Here is an 18007-nt window from a genome sequence, read left to right as displayed (position 1 = left end):
ATTCAAGGCTATGGTTTTTCTAGTAGTCATGTATGGATGTGAGAGTTGGACTATAAAGAAAGCTGAGCACCGAAGAATTGATGCTTTTGAACTGTGATGTTGGAGAAGGCTCTTGAGAGTCCCTTGGATAGCAAGGAGATCCAACCAATCCATCCTAAAGGAAATCAGTCCTGAATATTCATTGGAAGGACTGATGCTGAATCTGAAACTCCAGTCCTTTGGCCACCTGATGAGAAGAGCTGACTCATTAGAAAAGATCCTGATGCTGGGAAAAATTGAAGGTGAGAGAAGAAGGGGACAACAGAGGATGAGATGGTTGGATGGCATCACTGACTCTATGGACATGAGTTTGAGTAAGCTCCGGGAGTTGGTGAAAGACAGGGAAGCTTGGTGTGCTGCAGTCCATGGGATTGCAAAGAGTCAGACACAACTGAGCAACTGGCCTGAACTGAAGAGAAGAGAGAAAATGGAGTAACTTAAATGCTGCATTAAAACCAGAAAAGTCAGAATAGATTGAAAGATAACAGAAGAAACCAAGAACAAGGGCAATGAATAGGAAACAGTAAAAATGAGATAGATATTAATCCAATTACCAAGAATCAATTTAAACATCGTTGGTCTAAATACACCAGTTAAAAAACAAACTTTGAGAATGAATAAAAAACAAGACTCACCTATATGCTGCATACAAGAAACCCACTTTGAATATACAGACACATACACATTAAGTGTAAAAAGATGGACTGAACATATAATCAAAAAAAGATGGCGTAGCTATATTAATTTCAGACAAAGACTCAAAGCAAGGAAAATTATCAGGGATAAAGGGCCATTATGAAATGATGAAGGAATCAATTCTCTAAGAAGACATACAATCTCTATTATATATGTACCTAAAGACAGCATCAAAATACATAAGGCAAAAGCTGATAAAACTGTAAGGGGAAAAACATGAATCCACTAGTGTAGTTGGAGACTTCAAAATCCTCTATTGGTGATTAACAGACCTAACAGGCCAAAAAAATCATTAACATAGTTGACTTGAACAGCATCAGTCAACTAGATCTAACTTCATATTCTATATATGACAGAATACACATTCTTCTTAGGCTCACATCCAAGCCATAAAACAGCTTTAAAAATTTTAAACAACAGAAATTATATACAGTGTGTTCTCATGCCACAATGGAACTAAACTAGAAATCAGTAACAAAGATACCTAGAAACTCTCAAAACACTTGGAGATTAAATACACTCTGTAAATACATGCCTAACGAAGTCTCAAGAAAAGTTTAAATATAAACTAAATGGAATAAAATATAGCATCAAAATTTGGGGATGAAATGAAAGCACTGGAAATGTGTAGCATTGAATGCATAAGTGGAAAAGATGATCAATCTAACATCAATAACTAAAGCTTTTTTGAAAATAAAACTATAAAAAGAATGGCAAGTTAAACACAAAATAAGCAGAAGAAAATAATGGGAAAAAATGAGACCAAAAATCAGTGAAATTTAAACTAAGAAATCAATAGAGAAAATCGATGAAACCAAAGCTGGTTCTTTGAAACAATCAATAAAACTAATAAACCTCTAGTCATGTTAATTAAGAAGAGACACATATTACCAATATCAATACACTATGAACAAGTGGAACTTGAAATTAAAACACTCTTAACATCTACATTAATATACCAAAATGAAATGCTTAGTTATAAATCTAGTAAAATATGTATAAGATCTGATGAAAGACAAAGAACTAAATAAATGGAGAGATACTCCATGTTCTTGTACAGGAGACTCAATATTGTGAAGACTGTCCCAACCTGATCTACAGATTCAAAGTAATTCCAATTAAAATCCCAAATTATTTTGTGGCTATTAATAAAGCAAAAGATCCAGAATAGCCAACACAGTATTGAGTGAGAACAGTTGGACGATGACAGTAACTTCAAGACTTACTATAAAACTACAGTAAAAAGCAGGGTGGTACTGGTGAAAGAGTAGATAAATACATGAATGGAACAGAGTAGAGAGCCCAGAAGTAGACCCAGAGAGTCCACTAGTCTTTGACAAAGAAGCAAAAGCAATTCCATGGAGAAAAGACAGTATTTTCAACAAATGCTGAAATGCTGGCACAATATCCAAATGCGAGAAAAAGATTCTAGACACAGACCTTACACCTTTCACAAAAACTAACTGAAGCCACAGACCAGGAATACATCTTTACAAAACATATATCCGAAAAAGGACTGGTATGAAAATTCTTAAAATGCAACAATAAGGAAACAGCCCAATTTTTTAAAGGGAAGAGAGATAATACATACCTCACCAAAGATGTACAGTTGGCAAATACTGAAAGGATGCTAAACATCTTATGTCGTTGAAAGTGAAAGTGTTAGTAGCTCAGTTGTGTCCGACTCTTTGCAACCCCATAGACTGTAGCCCCCCAGGCGTCTCTGTCCATGGGATTTCCCAGGCACGAATACTGGAGTGGGTTGCTGTGCCCTTCCCCAGGGGATCTTCCAGACCCAGGGATTGAACCCAGGTGTCCTGCATTGCAAGCAGATTCTTTACCACTGAGAAGCCCAAATGTCATTAGGGGATTGGAAATTCCAGCAAGATACCATCACATACTTATTAGAATGGCTACTAATTCAAAACAATACCACCACCAAATTCACCTGGGGAGTATGTGGACCAACAGGAATTCATTGCTGGTGGAACTGCTGAATGGTACTTTGGAAGACAGTTCAGCAATTTGTTGCAAAACTAAGCACACAATCCTTGCTATTTACCCAGATGAAGTGAAAAGTTAATCCACACAAAACTTGCACCTGAATGTTCGTAATAGTTTTACTCATAACTGCCAAAACTTGGAGGAAACCAAGATGTCCTTCAAAAGGTAAATGGGTAGTCAAACTATGGATATCATATCCATATGACAGAATATTATTCAGTGGTATTAATAAAAAGAAATAAGCTAGTATCTAACCACAAAAAGACATGGAGGAACCTTAATTGCATATTGTCAAGTGAAAGAAACTATTCTGAAAAGACTACATACTGTATGCTTTGAGCTGTGTAACACTCTGGAAAAAGCAAAACTGTAAGTATAGTAAAAAAGAAAAAAAATCAGTGGTTACCAGGGGTTAGATGGAAGGAGGAATGAATAGTAAGAGCACAGATGATGTTTAGGGCAATAAAACTATTCTGGATAATACTGATGGTGGATACCTCTGTCAAAATCTATCAAATGTATAACATAAAGAGGGAATCTTAATGTAAACTATGTCATCATTGTTCATTTGCTAAGTCATGTCCAGCTTTTTGCCGGACGTAGAATCCCATGGACTGTAGCACACCAGGCTTCTCTGTCCTCCATTATCTCCCAGAATTTGCTCAAGTTCATGTCCATCAAGTTGGTGATGGTATTTAACCATCTTATCCTCTGCTGCCCCCTCCTCCTTCTGCCTTCAATCTTTCCCAGCATCAGGGTCTTTTCCAGTGAGTCAGCTCTTCACATCAAGTGGCCAAAGTATTGGAGCTTCAGCATCAGTCCTTCCAATGAATATTCAGGGTAACTATAGACTTTAGTTAATAATGTGCCAATATTGGCTCATTGGTTGTAACAAAAAGTCTGATACTAAGGCAGGATGTTAATAATAAAATTGTGCAAGGGGCTATGTGGGAACTGTATTCTTTCCACTCAATTTTTCTGTAATCCTAAAGTTACTCTAAAAAATAAGTATTTTCTTAAAAAATGAAAAAACCTTTGAACTATATATGATTAATATGAATACACATATATTGTGTACATCATACAATCAAGATTCTGGTAAAAACTGCCTAACAATTTCATCTGACCCATAATGAACAGACTCTGTTGGAATTGGTTTTAATGAGGTATCAGATTCATTATGCTATCATTAGTTCAATGGAAGAAAGCTGACATAACAGCCAGTTGCAGCATTAAGTGTAACAGGAATCGAGTATATGAACCAATATTCAAATGTTTCCATGAAAGAAGGAAAGGTACCAAAACTGCTTTGGTATGAAGGGCAAAAAGTAGAAATAATTTTATATCCTCTTTGGTATCTTTTGACTTCCAGAGTTTGTCATTTTAAAAATTATTGAAGGAACATTATGTTCTCATTGTGAAGATACTAGTCATCACTGAATACCATAGGTGTTCTTCTTTTCTAGCCAAATAATTACAAAGATATGAAGTATAATACAAAAAAAAATACTGGCTCAGGAACTCTCACTGTTTATGTAGCAATTTTGTCCTTTAAATATATGGATCCATAATCATGGGTAACATTTATTCCACATACATAAAGTATATATTGTAGTTAACTCAGCAAAAACCAAGGAAGCAATGTGTTGAATGTTCTTATGAATTAATTAAAACCAGCAAGGCTAGAGAGTTTATTAGCTTCTCTTGTAAAACATCAGTAGAGATGGAGAACATACCGTATTGCTTAAAGTAACCTCTAGATAGTTTGAAAAGCAACAGACATTTATTTGGGCAACAGAGACAATATTCTATTAGGAAAACTAGAGGTTGGGGTTCCTCTTTCTCAGAGGGGTCATTCATCTCTCAGTAGAGTGTTACATCTGAGGAAGGATAATATTTTTTTCAGTAAAGAGTTTTGTCCAGATAGCTGGACAAATCCAAGTTTGGGATAAGACTCGAGAGTATTCTGTACCATGAAGCATGAGACATGAAGGCATATGTAAACAGATGCCTACAGGCAGGTGACAGGGGTGCTATGGAAACTGGCCGTTACTCCTAGATCTGATTTTGAATAGCACTGCTTTCTGCTGGGCCTATCATCTGGCATGTTAACCCCCAGAAACATACTCTAAGATACTCTGCTTCTAAAATCTCTAGAGAACTCAATAAACCTACACTTGAAGCCCTGATATGTCCCCTTGGCTTGGGTCACAAACCTAAAGGTAGTGCTGAAACCTCCACACCATCACCTCAGGCTGAACTCACCATGTCTACACTGTGTAAACCAAATTCTGCCTCTATAATTCTGCTGGTCTCCCAGCTATTGCTAATGTGGCGATCATCCTCTCTTCTTCCTGCCAAAGACAACTTTCCTTTGGTTAGTTACCAAAGCAGGTAAATTTCCTTCATAACATATTTCCCATTCTTCTCTTCCCTTCAGCTCTCAAAGTCTGAGACTCTCGCGATCTCCTATGGAGCTTCTTTGCCTCCAGTTTCTGGTATATCCAATTCCTGAGCACCTATCTTTGTTAGCTTAATCATCCTAAGCATTGCTTGATAAAGTAGTAAGAATAAAAGTTAATACACATTTAATGCTTACTTACATGTGCTTGGCACACTGCATATTTTTAAATTTTTGTCATGAATTCCCTGTGAAATAACTATGACTGTTCTTGTTTTGTAGGTGGGTAAGTTGGCGCTCAGAGAGGTTAACTAATTTAGCCAAGGCTGCATAGTTAGTATGTGGCAGTTAAAAATCACACCGTCTTAACTCCAGAGCCTAAGCACTTAGCCACACCTTCCCCTATCTAGCTCTTGGACCTTCCTCCCCCACCTGCTCAAACATGGTCCTTTTAACACTTACAGAATAAAGTTCTTGACTTGGTATTTATCATCTGCCACACACTTTGATTTACCAACTTTTAAAAAAAATGTTTTGACCTCACCTACTCTTTCACCTCTTCAGCAAAATTGGTGCCCCCTAGTCACCTTATGTTCAGAGAAGGCGATGGCACCCCACTCCAGTACTCTCGCCTGGAAAACTCCATGGATGGAAAGCCTGGTGGGCTGCAGTCCATGGGGTTGCTAAGAGTCGGACACGACTGAGCAACTTCACTTTCATCCATTGGAGAAGGAAATGGCAACCCACTCCAGTGTTCTTGCCTGGAGAATGCCAGGGACGGGGGAGCCTGGTGGGCTGCCGTCTATGGGGTCGCACAGAGTCGGACACAACTGAAGCGACTTGGCAGCAGCAGTAGCAGCAGTCACCTTATGTAATTTGTCTTTTATGCATAGATCACATCTCCCAAATTAGACGTCTTTGCCCACCCTTGCCCAAAAGAAGCATTAAGTGATTATGATTGATAGATCAGATCAGATCAGTCGCTCAGTCGTGTCTGACTCTTTGCAACCCCATGAATCGCAGCATGCCAGGCCTCCCTATCTATCACCAACTCCCGGAGTTCACTCAGACTCACGTCCATCGAGTCAGTGATGCCATCCAGCCATCTCATCCTCTGTCGTCCCCTTCTCCTCCTACCCCCAATCCCTTCCAGCATCAGTCTTTTCCAATGAGTCAACTCTTCACATGAGGTGGCCAAAGTATTGGAGTTTCAGCTTTAGCATCAGTCCTTCCAAAGAAATCCCAGGGCTGATCTCCTTCAGAATGGACTGGTTGGATCTCCTTGCAGTCCAAGGGACTCTCAAGAGTCTTCTCCAACACCACAGTTCAAAAGCATCAATTTTTCGGCGCTCAGCCTTCTTCACAGTCCAGCACTCACATCCATACATGACCACAGGAAAAACCATAGCCTTGACTAGATGGACCTTTGTTGGCAAAGTAATGTCTCTGCTATGACTGATAACCAGTGTGTAAAAATGTACTGGAAATTCTCATTTGATCCTTCCTGAAACCGTCTAACCCAGGTATTGCTTTCATCAGCACTCTAGAGACGAAAAAAAATGAGCCCTCCAAAGCTAAGTGATTTGCTAAGGAGGCAATGCTCTCAACATTTTCTCTCTGTAAACATTTCGTGTGTGCCAGGTACAAGCAAGAGGAGAGAGAGGAAGAGATAGGACCATGAAGAAGATACAGTCCCTTGTCTTCAGATGCTGACATTTTGATGGGAAGAAGCAGAAAACATTTACTCCCAACTCTGAGGCAATTCCCAAAGTCTAAGGAGCACGCACTCCTCTAGAAACAGTGATTTCTACTGTGTTAAAGACTGTGACCTAGTCTTTCCTTCTCATTTTACAGACGATGATGATATTACTTCCCCAAGATAAGACAGAGGTAAAAGTGGACCAGACTTTTTAGTCCAATTATATCAACACAAGATTGTAAAATAATCAACTAAAAGAAATAATCAACCACATCTGTATACAGGCAACGCAGCCACCGGCAATCGGTGAGGGCAGGGGGAAAGTTTGCAATGGGTTCCGCGGTCTAAGCCTCAATGTCTAGGCTTGTCGGCATCAAGAGTTACCCTCCACATCGCAGGAAGAGAAAACGAGGCTCAGAAGCGGATGACACAGTCAGTCCCAGAAAGTGTCAGGACACAAAAAGACACATCTACTTCCCGACGCCGGAAGACTTAACCGGAGAAGCCTAGGACTTCACCGACCGGAAGTTCCCCTGCCCCCCATCCCCCCCAAAAGGGCGCCGGTCACGTGAGCCAATCTGATTGCTAAACGCAACGGTCACCTTCTCCCCGCCCCCTTGAGGTCGTTTCCGCCCAGAGCTCTGAAGTAGCCAATCGTACAGGCGCGAGGAGGCGTGCGTCTGACGTCAGAAGCAGGGGCGGAGAGGAGTTGGAATTTTGGCGGGTCCGGCTGTGCAGAGTAGAGGGGTGAGTGAGGAGCCGGGTGAGAAGCGGGTCTGCGAGTATTGAGGGGTAGGTTGAGGGGCCGCCGAAGGCGTCTGTGTGAGTTAACGAGCTCCTAGGGCGAGAGGCGCGGAGCTCGGGGGCGCTTAGGTGGGTGAGACTGGAACTACGCGAACGCGGAGGTGGCTTGGGCCGAGCGCTGGGCTGACGCGGGGCCGGGCGGGCGGGAGGGCCTTGTGTGCGGAGCCGTGGACGGTTCCGGAGCTGGGAAAGGCGGGTAGTTCCGAGACGTGCCAGGCGTTCGGCCGTCCAAGCTGTGTAAGGGTCCATTTTTTTCTCTTTAAAGGTAACCGTTTAAAACGTTTTCTAAATACATGCCGTTTGGACTCTCTCTTTTATAAATTTATGCTTAAATTTATGATTTGCTAATAGGGCTACAAGGCTCTCATCACATTTACTTTCTTGTTATCCAGTTTAAAGTGGGTGAAAAAGTGAAGGTGAAGTCGCTCAGTCGTGTCCGATTCTTTGCGACCCCATGGACTGTAGCCTACCAGGCTCCTCCGTGCATCGAATTTTCCAGGCAAGAATACTGGAGTGGGTTGCCATTTCCTTTTTCAAGAGATCATCCCGACCCAGGGATTGAACCCTGGTCTTCCTCATTGTAGGCGGGCGCTTTACCGTCTGAGCCACCAGGCAACAGATAACAAACAGGTACACCATAGTGGAATGTGCGATAAAGTCGTAAAGCAGTGAGGTGAGAGGATTCCAGGGGCCTGGTCAGATAGAGTGGTCTGGAAAGGATTAGAAAAACTGGTAGTTAAGCAGACTGAGAAATGAGAAGGAGATAGGGGAGAGCTTTCCAAAGAGGCCTGAAAGCACTTGCGTGTTCAAGAAGTTCAAAGCAGGCTAGTCTGGATGAAGCATTATTGCGAGGTTGGGGTCGGGTGGAGTGGTTGTAGAAAAAATGAGGAAGTGAAAGTAGATAGGAGAGCGAATAGGCTTTGTAAATTTTGTTCTAAGGGCAATGGAAAACTAATTAGAATTTTATTAAGGGAATACTGCGATCTGACTTATGTTCTTAAAAGATTGCAGATATTGCTGAGGAAAGAAAAGATCATTGTCGTGTTTACACAGAGAATAAATTTCAGAGGGACAGGGAATCTAATACAGTATTCCAGGCAAAAGATTGATGGTGACTTGGACTAGGTTTATGGGTGAAATTGGGGAGAAGTAGAAGATTTTCGACTGAAAGAGTTGAAAACCAGAGTGACTGAGCAGGAGGTCTGTACTGGCCATCAGGGAACGGTGTTGTAATTAATCTTTCCCCAGTAGGGGGCTCTGAGCTATACACTGAGTTCTAGATACTAAACAAGGCTCAGCACCCAGATGCTCTCCTTAAGACATCAGTACTCTCATGATTTTCCCACCTGGCTGCTTAGGTCAGAGTCTTCTCAGATGGCTCACTGGTAACAGAATCCTCCTGCCCGTGCTGGAGATGTGGGTTTGATCCCTGGGTGGGAAAGATCCCCTGGAGAAGGTCATGGCAACCCATTCCAGTATTCTTGCCTGGAGAATCCATGGATAGAGGAGCCTGGTGGGCTACAGTCCATGGGATCACAAGAAGTCAGACACGACTGAGCAACTGAGCACAGCACAGAAGATTTTAGCAATATATTGAAGAAAGAACCCTTAGCATTTATCAGATGGTCCTAGATGATGGGGGTGGGGGGTAGGGTGGGAGGTGGGTTGGTTATAGAAATGACCAAGACAGTTTTCCCCTATCCAACCCTCAGGAACCTTACAGTCTTGCAGATTCCCCAGTTGACAGCACAGTGCCAGACACATGATGGATTGTGGGAATGTCTGGTGAATAAATGAAAAGAAAGCACAGTAATTAATCCTTGACATCGAACTTATCAAGATCATATATATTATAGAGCACTTATAAGTTAAACAATAGCCTAGAAAATTTACACTTTTTTCTTGTAGTTTTAAAAATCATTTTAAATGAAAAGAGTAAAGTGCACAGGATAATATAAAGTTATCCTACTTAGCTATGCCAGCTATTCCTCTGAGCATCATAATACCTGTTCACAGTTTATCTCATCCACGTAATCTAGTATCACAGAAACAACTCTGTACCTCAATGAAGTTTGCATAACAGTAGCTTGCAGACAAGACACATCCATACAAGGAGGGAGAGAAAGTTGGTGGTGGGGTGAGAAATGGCCAGAGCCCGGATTAATTCTGAGCTTAAGCTCCTACAATTTGTAGGATGCTGGATTGGTTGGATATGTAATGTGAGAGAGAACAGTTGAGAGTGATTTTTTCCTACGTTGATTCCACACAGCCAAGGTTCTGCACTGCTGCCATCTCCTGGGCACCTGATACTCCTTCAGTTTTCCATCACCACTGTTCACTTGACAGCATGGATGGTGAGTCCTGGCAGTTTTCTCAATTTCCCTTTGTTTCATGAAAATTCAATCTTTTGCCCATGGGCTTGCTGTTACTTATCTCTCTCTCTGTCTCTTAGTCACTAAGTCGTGTTCAGCTCTTTTTGCTGCCCCATGGACTGTAGCCTGCCAAGCTCCTCTTTCCATGGGATTTCTGAGGCAAGAATACTGGAGTGGGTTGCCATTTCCTTCTTTGTTGTTTTAAATTGTTGTTACTTAAATCACTTATAAAGTAGTGAAAATAGCTACCTTACCCTCAAGCATTGTCTGAGTAGTTCAATAGAAATCTCACTTCAGTCAATGAATGTTATTTGTTTTAACCAGGTACACCTTCTGTTCCTAACATTGGTTGTCTTTCATAATAATGATGGTTGGCATATACTTACTATGTGCCAGGCACTGCTCTAAGATCTTATGCATACAGTTGGCCTTCCATATCTGACGGTTGCCCATCTGCAGATTCAACCAACTCCTTGCATATAGAGAATATTTGAGGGGAAAAAAAAAATTCCAGAAAGTTCCAAAAAGCTAAACTTGAGTCTGCTAAGCTCTGGCAACCATTTACATAGCTTTTACATTGCACTGGGTGTTATAAGTCTTCTAAAGGTTATTTAAAGTGTACAGGAGGATATGCATAGCTTGTATGCAAAAAATACATAAGCCATTTTATTAATATATCAGGGATTTGAGCATGTGTGGGTTTTGGTATCCATGTTACTTTAAAATATTTATATAAATTATTTCACACTGTATGTATTACTCCTCTCCTGCTTTCATTCAACATTGCATGTAAGGTTGATCCAAATCAAAATATAGTTTCATTTTATTTCTTTCAATTGCTGTATTTCCTTCCATTACAATCCATGGTAAGATTGAATCACATTTTAGTAATCCATTTTCCAGTAAAAGGCATATGGGTTAGTTCCAGTCTTTTCCTACTATAAACTGTGCTGCAATTATGTTGTCTTGTTTTGTTTTGTTTGGCACATGTGTGAGCGTTTCTCTACCACCTCACCAGCATCTGAGACATCATCCAAGATTTTTTAACTAATCTTATGGATGATTTTAAAAGGTAGCTCCCTATTTTAATTGCATTTCCAGGATTACTAGTGAGATAGAGAACTGTTGGTTTATTTATTGGACAGTTGGATTTCTTCATTCTTGATTTACCTGTTTCTTTTATTTGCTCATTCCTACCTTCCCACAATTTGGGCATGATTCCTTTATAAAATCAGAGGCATTTAAAGCACAGGCATTAAGGATACATGATACAGTCCCTCACTGAAAAGACAGGGGCTGAAATCTAGAGAAGTTAAGGGCCTGTTCAAGATCACATGATGAAACGGGTCAGCACAGGAGCCTGGGTGAGGAGAGAGACCTCTAGGTCAGCAAACCAATACCCTTTCTACCACTCTACGCTCCTTGACCTCAGGAGGAAATGAGCCAGTGGCCAACTCAGGGTCTAGAATCTGATGAAAGAACCTAAAGCTTAAAGTCAGAGATTGCATAATGATTAATCTGAATTGCTTAGTCAGCAATGACTCTAAGACTGCAGGGTGTAGCAAGAGAGAAGAGGCTACTTGGCTACCCAGGCTCCAAGTGAGATAACCGCATACCCAAAACGGAGCCAAGAAGCCCACCTCTCTCTCCCATTCCAAGCTATTATAGAGAGCCCATCCTGGAAGAGGCCTGTGCCCACACCACTGGGAACCTTGGGTGAGAAAGGCTGCCTAGTGGCTCCACACTCTTGACCTTGAATCCATCTTTCCATGAGAGAACCAGGGCTGATCCCTCTCTCACTATGTACTAATAAATATTTTGCACATATCCCTGCAAAATGAACAAAATTTACAAGTAGTATAAAAATTTGTCAGAGCTAGACTAAAACTTCAACAGATTTCAGTATCAAAGGTGAACTCTGAAGTGAGGCTACCTGGGTTCAAATTCCTGCTCTTGACAGTTTCACCTGTAACAAGTCACCAAACATCTGTCTTCTTGTCTGTTTTGCTCTGAGGATAAAATCAGTTAATACAGTCATCCCTGGTATCCACAGGGCATGTATTCCAGGACCCTGCATGGATACCAGAATCCAGATGCTCAAGTCCATGATGTGTTAATAAAATGGCATATATTTTTTGCTTACAAGCTATACATATCATCCTGTACACTTTAATCTCTAGATGACTTATAATACCCAGTGCAATGTAAATGCTATGTAAATAGTTGCCAGATATGTTAATGAATATGTATTTATGTTAAAAGTATGGAGAATGGCCTTAAGTGATACATCAAAATTATGACAGTGATTACACTGGCACCTGGTGGCTACAGTAAGGAGTTGGGATAAGATTTGACATAATAAACTTCTAACGTAAAAGCCAAAAGCAAACATGATAAAAGGTTGTGTGTGTGTTAAGTTACTTCAGCCATGTCTGACTCTCTGCGACCCTATGGACTGTAGCCCACCAGGCTTCTCTGTCCATGGGATTCTCCAGGCAAGAATGCTGGCATGGTTGCCCTTTCCTTCTCTAATAAAAAGTTAATTATGGCAAATTCTGGATGATGGGATATGAGTACATTTAATGTAATGCTTTGTAACTTTCTGTAGTTTTTAAAAATTGCTCAAACAATTAAAAAGTGGGGGAATGTATACATCTAGGAACTAAATGTATACTTAGCATGATTTTCAATTATTCCATTGTGGATTGAATTTCATATGCAGGAAGTCATCTGATTAGCTTAAGTAGTGTAGATAAAGAGATCTAGCCCAGTGGCTAGCCCAGTGAGATAACTAAGTAGATACTGGCCCCTACTTTCTTAGCCTAGTGCCCTCCAAGAAGCACTTAGGGAGAAGAAAGGTAGAAACAAGAACAATAGTTACATGTACCAGGCAAAATGGTGAATCTGCAGTCATTTTAACTGCATTATGAATGTGGAGTGTTTTAACTCTGCTTGTCAATGGCTGTTTTTCACAGATAGGCTTCCTTTCTTTCCTTTTTCTTCTTTTTCCCATAGGGGAGGAAGATGATTTGTCTCTGCTGACTGCATTGCTGGAGGAGAATGAGTCGGCCTTGGGTTGTAATTCAGAAGAGAGTCAGCCCTTGACCCAGGAAGATGGTGAACCTGACTCATATGATGAGCTCTTTGATGCTGATGGTGATGGTGAATCTTACACAGAGGAGACTGATGAGGGAGAAGTGGAAAAGGCTGAAAACCAAAAGGAGAATTTGGCCACTCTCTTTGGAGACATGGGAGACTTAACAGATGAGGAAGAAGCTCCTACATCACAATCAACTAAAGAGAGGGTCATCCCTGCTCCTGGTCCCAGTCAAGGGAAAACTAATCAGGAATTGCAAGGTGCCCTAACCACTTGCTTTCTCTAATTTCTTTATGATAGACCAGATGAAGACTACCCATCTGACAGCTTTCTTCAAAATATCTGCTGAGTCAGGGGTAGAGATAAATGACTTGGCAAAAAAAATTGTAGAAGTTAGTGGAGCAAGCATTTAAAGCCAGCATTTGAGGGCACAGCCGTCAGTCCCTGATATTAGAGTCAGCCAGCTATAATTGAGCCTTTGCAAAATGGCTCTAACATTTCTCACACTTACTACAGAAAAATAATACTTTGGAATTTAGCAAAGGGAGCCAGGGACAAGACTACAAAGCCACCACATATTCTGTTTGAACAGAAGACCTTTTCTGAACAGATCCATCTAGGAGTGGCTTTTTCTTTCTTTCTTTCTTTCTTTTTTTTTTTTTTTTTTAGTGTTACAGATTTTTTTTCCTATTTTTATCATCTCACAAAAAGGCAGCATGGCAGGTTTTTTAGTTCATTGTTTCAGGAGCGTTGGAGCATGTAAGTGACTTGTCCCAGGTCACTCATCCTAATCTGTATGATTAGGATTCCAGGTGGATTTTGGCTACAGAATTTCTATTTTAATCCCAACTAGAAAAGGTTTATACATATTAGTTAGTTTTATGAAGTTGTTGTTTAGTCACTATAGTGTCCAACTCTTTTGAGACCCCGTGGACTGACTATAGCCCACCAGGCTCCTATGTCCATGGGATTTCCCAGGCAGGAATACTGGAGTAGGTTGCCATTTCCTTCTCCAGGGAGGAGTGCCATTTTCTTATTCCTGACATCTTCTCTGATACGTATTTTTTTTATTTACATATATATTTTTAATTGAAATATAGTTCATTTACAGTGTTATTAGTTTGAGGTGTATAGCACAATTATTTGACATTTTTATAGATTATACTCCGTTTAAAGTTATTAACTGAATATTGGCTTATTCTCTGTGCTGTACATTATATCCTTGTATCTTATTTGTTTTGTGTTTTAAATATGGAAAGATTCACAAATTTGTATGTCATCCTTGCTTAGGGGCCATAATCATTTCTTGACTCTTAAAAACTTGTCAACCATGGACATGTATCTAACTGTCAGTAGTACAAATTCATAATCAGCTTTGGTATTAGAGATTTGTTTACTGGAAATACCATGTTTACTTCTCTAAGGGGAACTATTTAAGGTGCAAAAGTTAATTGTGAGTTCTCAGTATGTGATTCTGTTGTGAGTCTCAAGTTTTGGAGGTGATGGGTAGACATCAAAAATAATTTCAGCACTTTCATTATGTATGATATTTCGTCTGGTCTGGTTTTTAAATCAGTATATTTTTTCCCCCTAGATGAAGTAAGGAAGTTGCAAGAGCAAATGAAGTCCTTACAAGAACAGCTGAAACTAGCGACAATTAAACAGCCTGCAAGTCCAGCCCTTTCACGTAAAACCCCAGGTAATCAAACTAATTCTAGGGATAGTATGCATTTCTATTACAAAGAAATCATAACATTACTTCTGCATCCAACTCCTGGTAAAACAGTTTTTGAACCCCTTTCTAAATTTTCTTTACTAATTTCTTTTAATCAAGTAGATAAGTCTCCACGTCCCCCTCTTAAGGAGAAGAAAATTCAGGAGTCATTGTGCTTTTCTGCGGAACTTGACGTCCCTACTCTACCAAAACCCAAGCGAGTGGCTCGGACACCAAAGGTCTCACCTGCAGGTGTGGTACTCATGGCCCCTAGTTTCTCACTGCCTGGGCTCTGTTTACAATATATTTTGGTACTATTATGTATGGGTGTGTGTGTTGGTCTGTCTTACCTGCCCATTGAGAAAAGTAAGTTTCTTGGAAATGGGAACTACGTTCTATATTTCATAATCTTTGTGTACATCTCAAAGTGCTTAGAAAATACTTGGGTAGAGAATAAGTATTTAAATGCTTAGTGGATTCAATTTTTTTTGGTTCTATAGTCCTGTAGTTGAATTATAGTGAAGTATAACCACTGGGTTGAGTTCTTATGCTAGAAAGCTAGAGATTTAATCTTCAGGCTGTGAGACTGAGGCACAGTGAACTCTTTAATAAAATGGTCAAGTTTTATTTGAAGCCAGAGGGTTCATTCTTATGAAAAGTCATCTTTGCCAGGAGGATAGAGTGGTACTCAAATAAAATCCTATTTCAGCACATAACGTATATATGCACAAAATAAAATGTAAAGGATTTGTAAACTCTGTATTGGTTTTGTTGTACTGTCTTTTTGCCCAAAGCAATTACTCTTTGGAAGATCTAAGAGAAAATGACCTGAAGATAACTTGGCTTAGAGTAAGCAGCATTTTATTGATCACACATGTTCAAAAAGGCCCTTTTGACTACCATTGGCTTATGACACAGCAATACAGAATGGCTGTAGTCTCTGTGTTCATATTTATTTGACAACAGATGATATATTTCATGCATCCACTTATTATAGTGTTCATTCCCTTAGGACCTCTGATATTACTAAGGTATTTTATTAGACAGTGTTCAAAGTTGGGTTTTGGGGCATTGAGATAAGGGCTTGGTTTCTGGCGATTTAAAAAGTTCCAAGGTTACCCTGGCCTCTGCCTTGGGAGTAGTGATCCAAAGTCACTTTGAAAGTAAATACCAATCTTATTTGAGAGAGAGTTATACTTATTAAGGAGAATACCCAAACTTTCCGACCCTCAGGAACATTATCAAATGCTTGTAAAGTATGAAAAGAACCATATCAGAATATCCTGGGTCCCCTAACACTCCTGCTTCGCGCCCCCCGCCCCCCATCCCCACTCCTGCTACTGCTGCTAAGTCACTTCAGTCGTGTCTGACTCTGTGCGACCCCATAGACAGCAGCCCACTAGGCTTCTCTGTCCCTTGGATTCTCCAGGCAAGAATACTGGAGTGGGTTGCCATTTCCTTCTCCAATGGATGAAAGTGAAATGTGAAAGTGAAGTCGCTCAGTCATGCCCGACTCTTAGCGACCCCATGGACTGCAGCCCACCAGACTCTTCCGTCAATGGGATTTTCCAGGCAAGAGTACTGGAGTGGGTTGCCATTGCCTTCTCACACAAGTGAAATGAATTGAAACGAAACAAGAAAACAAAGGGAAGCTAACTTTGAATGTCTTTCAGGTAGAATTTGACCTGTGCACAAATTTCCACTAATTACTGATTTCAGAAGGAGGGCTGTTACTCCCTTATGAAATCTACCACAGTGCTCTGTATATGGTGAATATTCAAGAAATGGCATTGCACAGAGAAACCGTGTTTTAGAGTAGAACTGATGCAGCCACTAGCCACTTGTGACTAATTAGATTACAAATTAAGGCATTAATTTCCTTAGACACACTGGTCAGTTTCAGGTGGTCAGTGTCCACCTGTGGCTGGTGGCCGCCACATGGACAGCAGTGGTATAAAACATTTCCATACACAGGAAGTTCTGGACTATACTGTAGAGGTTTGGGGGTAGTACAGAAATGATCCTGTGGGTTTCTGTTATTCTCTCAAGATTTGACATGTGTTGATTAAAAAAGAAACAATTCTAATAATGTTTAATTATCAGTGTGGTTTTTATATTTTCTAGAGCCCCAATGCTCACCTTTGAAGATGACAAGTGTACCCTCCCAACCACTCCGAACAACTCCTGGGAACAAGCCTGGTGGGGTGACTAGGGATCAGAGTGCAGGGACACCCAGGAGCTCTGGGGAGATGGCTCAGGAAGTCTCCGTGGAAGCCTTCTCCGGTCTGAGGCTCAGGTCAGTAATTGTGACAGCACTCTCTTTCACTCTGCTTGTAGGCCCCACAAGATGCCTCTTCTTCCTAGGGACTGAGCCTTCCAGAATTAGTGTGTTTGTACCGCTGAGTCACATGAGACGTATAGCTCTTGTACTTGACCATACTAGGCCTTTGGCACTGAGTTTGACTCAGTGTATTTACATATGAATAAGGAAAGTTTTCTCCTGTTTGTGTAGAGGATAAAAAATATATGTTCTTTAAAATGAAATCAATAAATAATAAGTACTGTATTTAATCAGAAACTAGTAGGAACAATGGTAGAGACTATTCTTAAATAGTATTCTTGTAAAGGAATATACAGTTTAACTAGGATAGTAGTATCTTTCTATAATTAATGTTAATAGAAATAACTGTGCTCTTTTGTATTATTATGTGGAGAAATTAAGATATTCAGGCAAAATACAAATGGGAAGTGGGAGAGAGGCTCAAGAGAGGATGTATGTACACTTACAGCTGATTCACATTGTACAGCAGAAACTAACACAACATTATAAAACAATTATCCTCCAATTTGAAAAAAATAAAAATAGAAATACATCCCAGGATCAGTTCAGGGAAAAACCTGGACTTCTAAGTCTTCTGTGTCTACTGCTTTGCACCTTTGTTATTACTGCTCTTGAAGCCCTGGGCTTCATGTCTCTACAACATCCTTACTCTGAAACCAGATTGCCTTTAGTACTGTCTGAGTAGCCAAGTGCAACCCCTCTAGAACACCTGAACCTTGTCAGCCTAAACTAAAACTGCTAAGCTTTTAAATTATATGTTATTGACTAAGGGGAGAACAAGTGACTGCTGACATGCAGTAGAACTTTATTATAATAACTCCATACTCTTCAAAATTGGGG

The 18007-nt window shown here is 40.4% G+C and overlaps 1 protein-coding gene across 18 annotated transcripts in view; it reads left to right on the top strand.

The window, feature by feature from the left end:
- Window positions 1–6994: 6994 nt before the first annotated feature.
- MCM10 (minichromosome maintenance 10 replication initiation factor) overlaps window positions 6995–18007 on the top strand; it is a 37321-nt gene continuing 26308 nt past the window's right edge. The window contains exons 1-7 of one of the 18 annotated variants that reach the window (XM_086334315.1): window positions 7496–7586; window positions 8036–8142; window positions 9913–9997; window positions 13031–13372; window positions 14707–14811; window positions 14947–15078; window positions 16951–17122. In XM_086334315.1, the coding sequence (XP_086190441.1) occupies window positions 8098–8142; window positions 9913–9997; window positions 13031–13372; window positions 14707–14811; window positions 14947–15078; window positions 16951–17122 (881 nt within the window). In that variant the 5' untranslated portion in view covers window positions 7496–7586; window positions 8036–8097. Of the gene's footprint in view, window positions 7713–8035; window positions 8274–9912; window positions 9998–13030; window positions 13373–14706; window positions 14812–14946; window positions 15079–16950; window positions 17123–18007 lie in introns of all 18 variants that reach the window. The other 17 variants (XM_086334322.1, XM_086334318.1, XM_086334329.1 and 14 more) reach the window with 17 other exon arrangements.

Source organism: Bos grunniens, chromosome 13, assembly GCF_055505025.1.
Source record: "Bos grunniens cultivar Pamir isolate PY7600 chromosome 13, Bosgru_T2T1.0, whole genome shotgun sequence".
NCBI classification, from domain to species: domain Eukaryota; kingdom Metazoa; phylum Chordata; class Mammalia; order Artiodactyla; family Bovidae; genus Bos; species Bos grunniens.
This window is presented reverse-complemented; position numbering and strand designations above follow the sequence as displayed.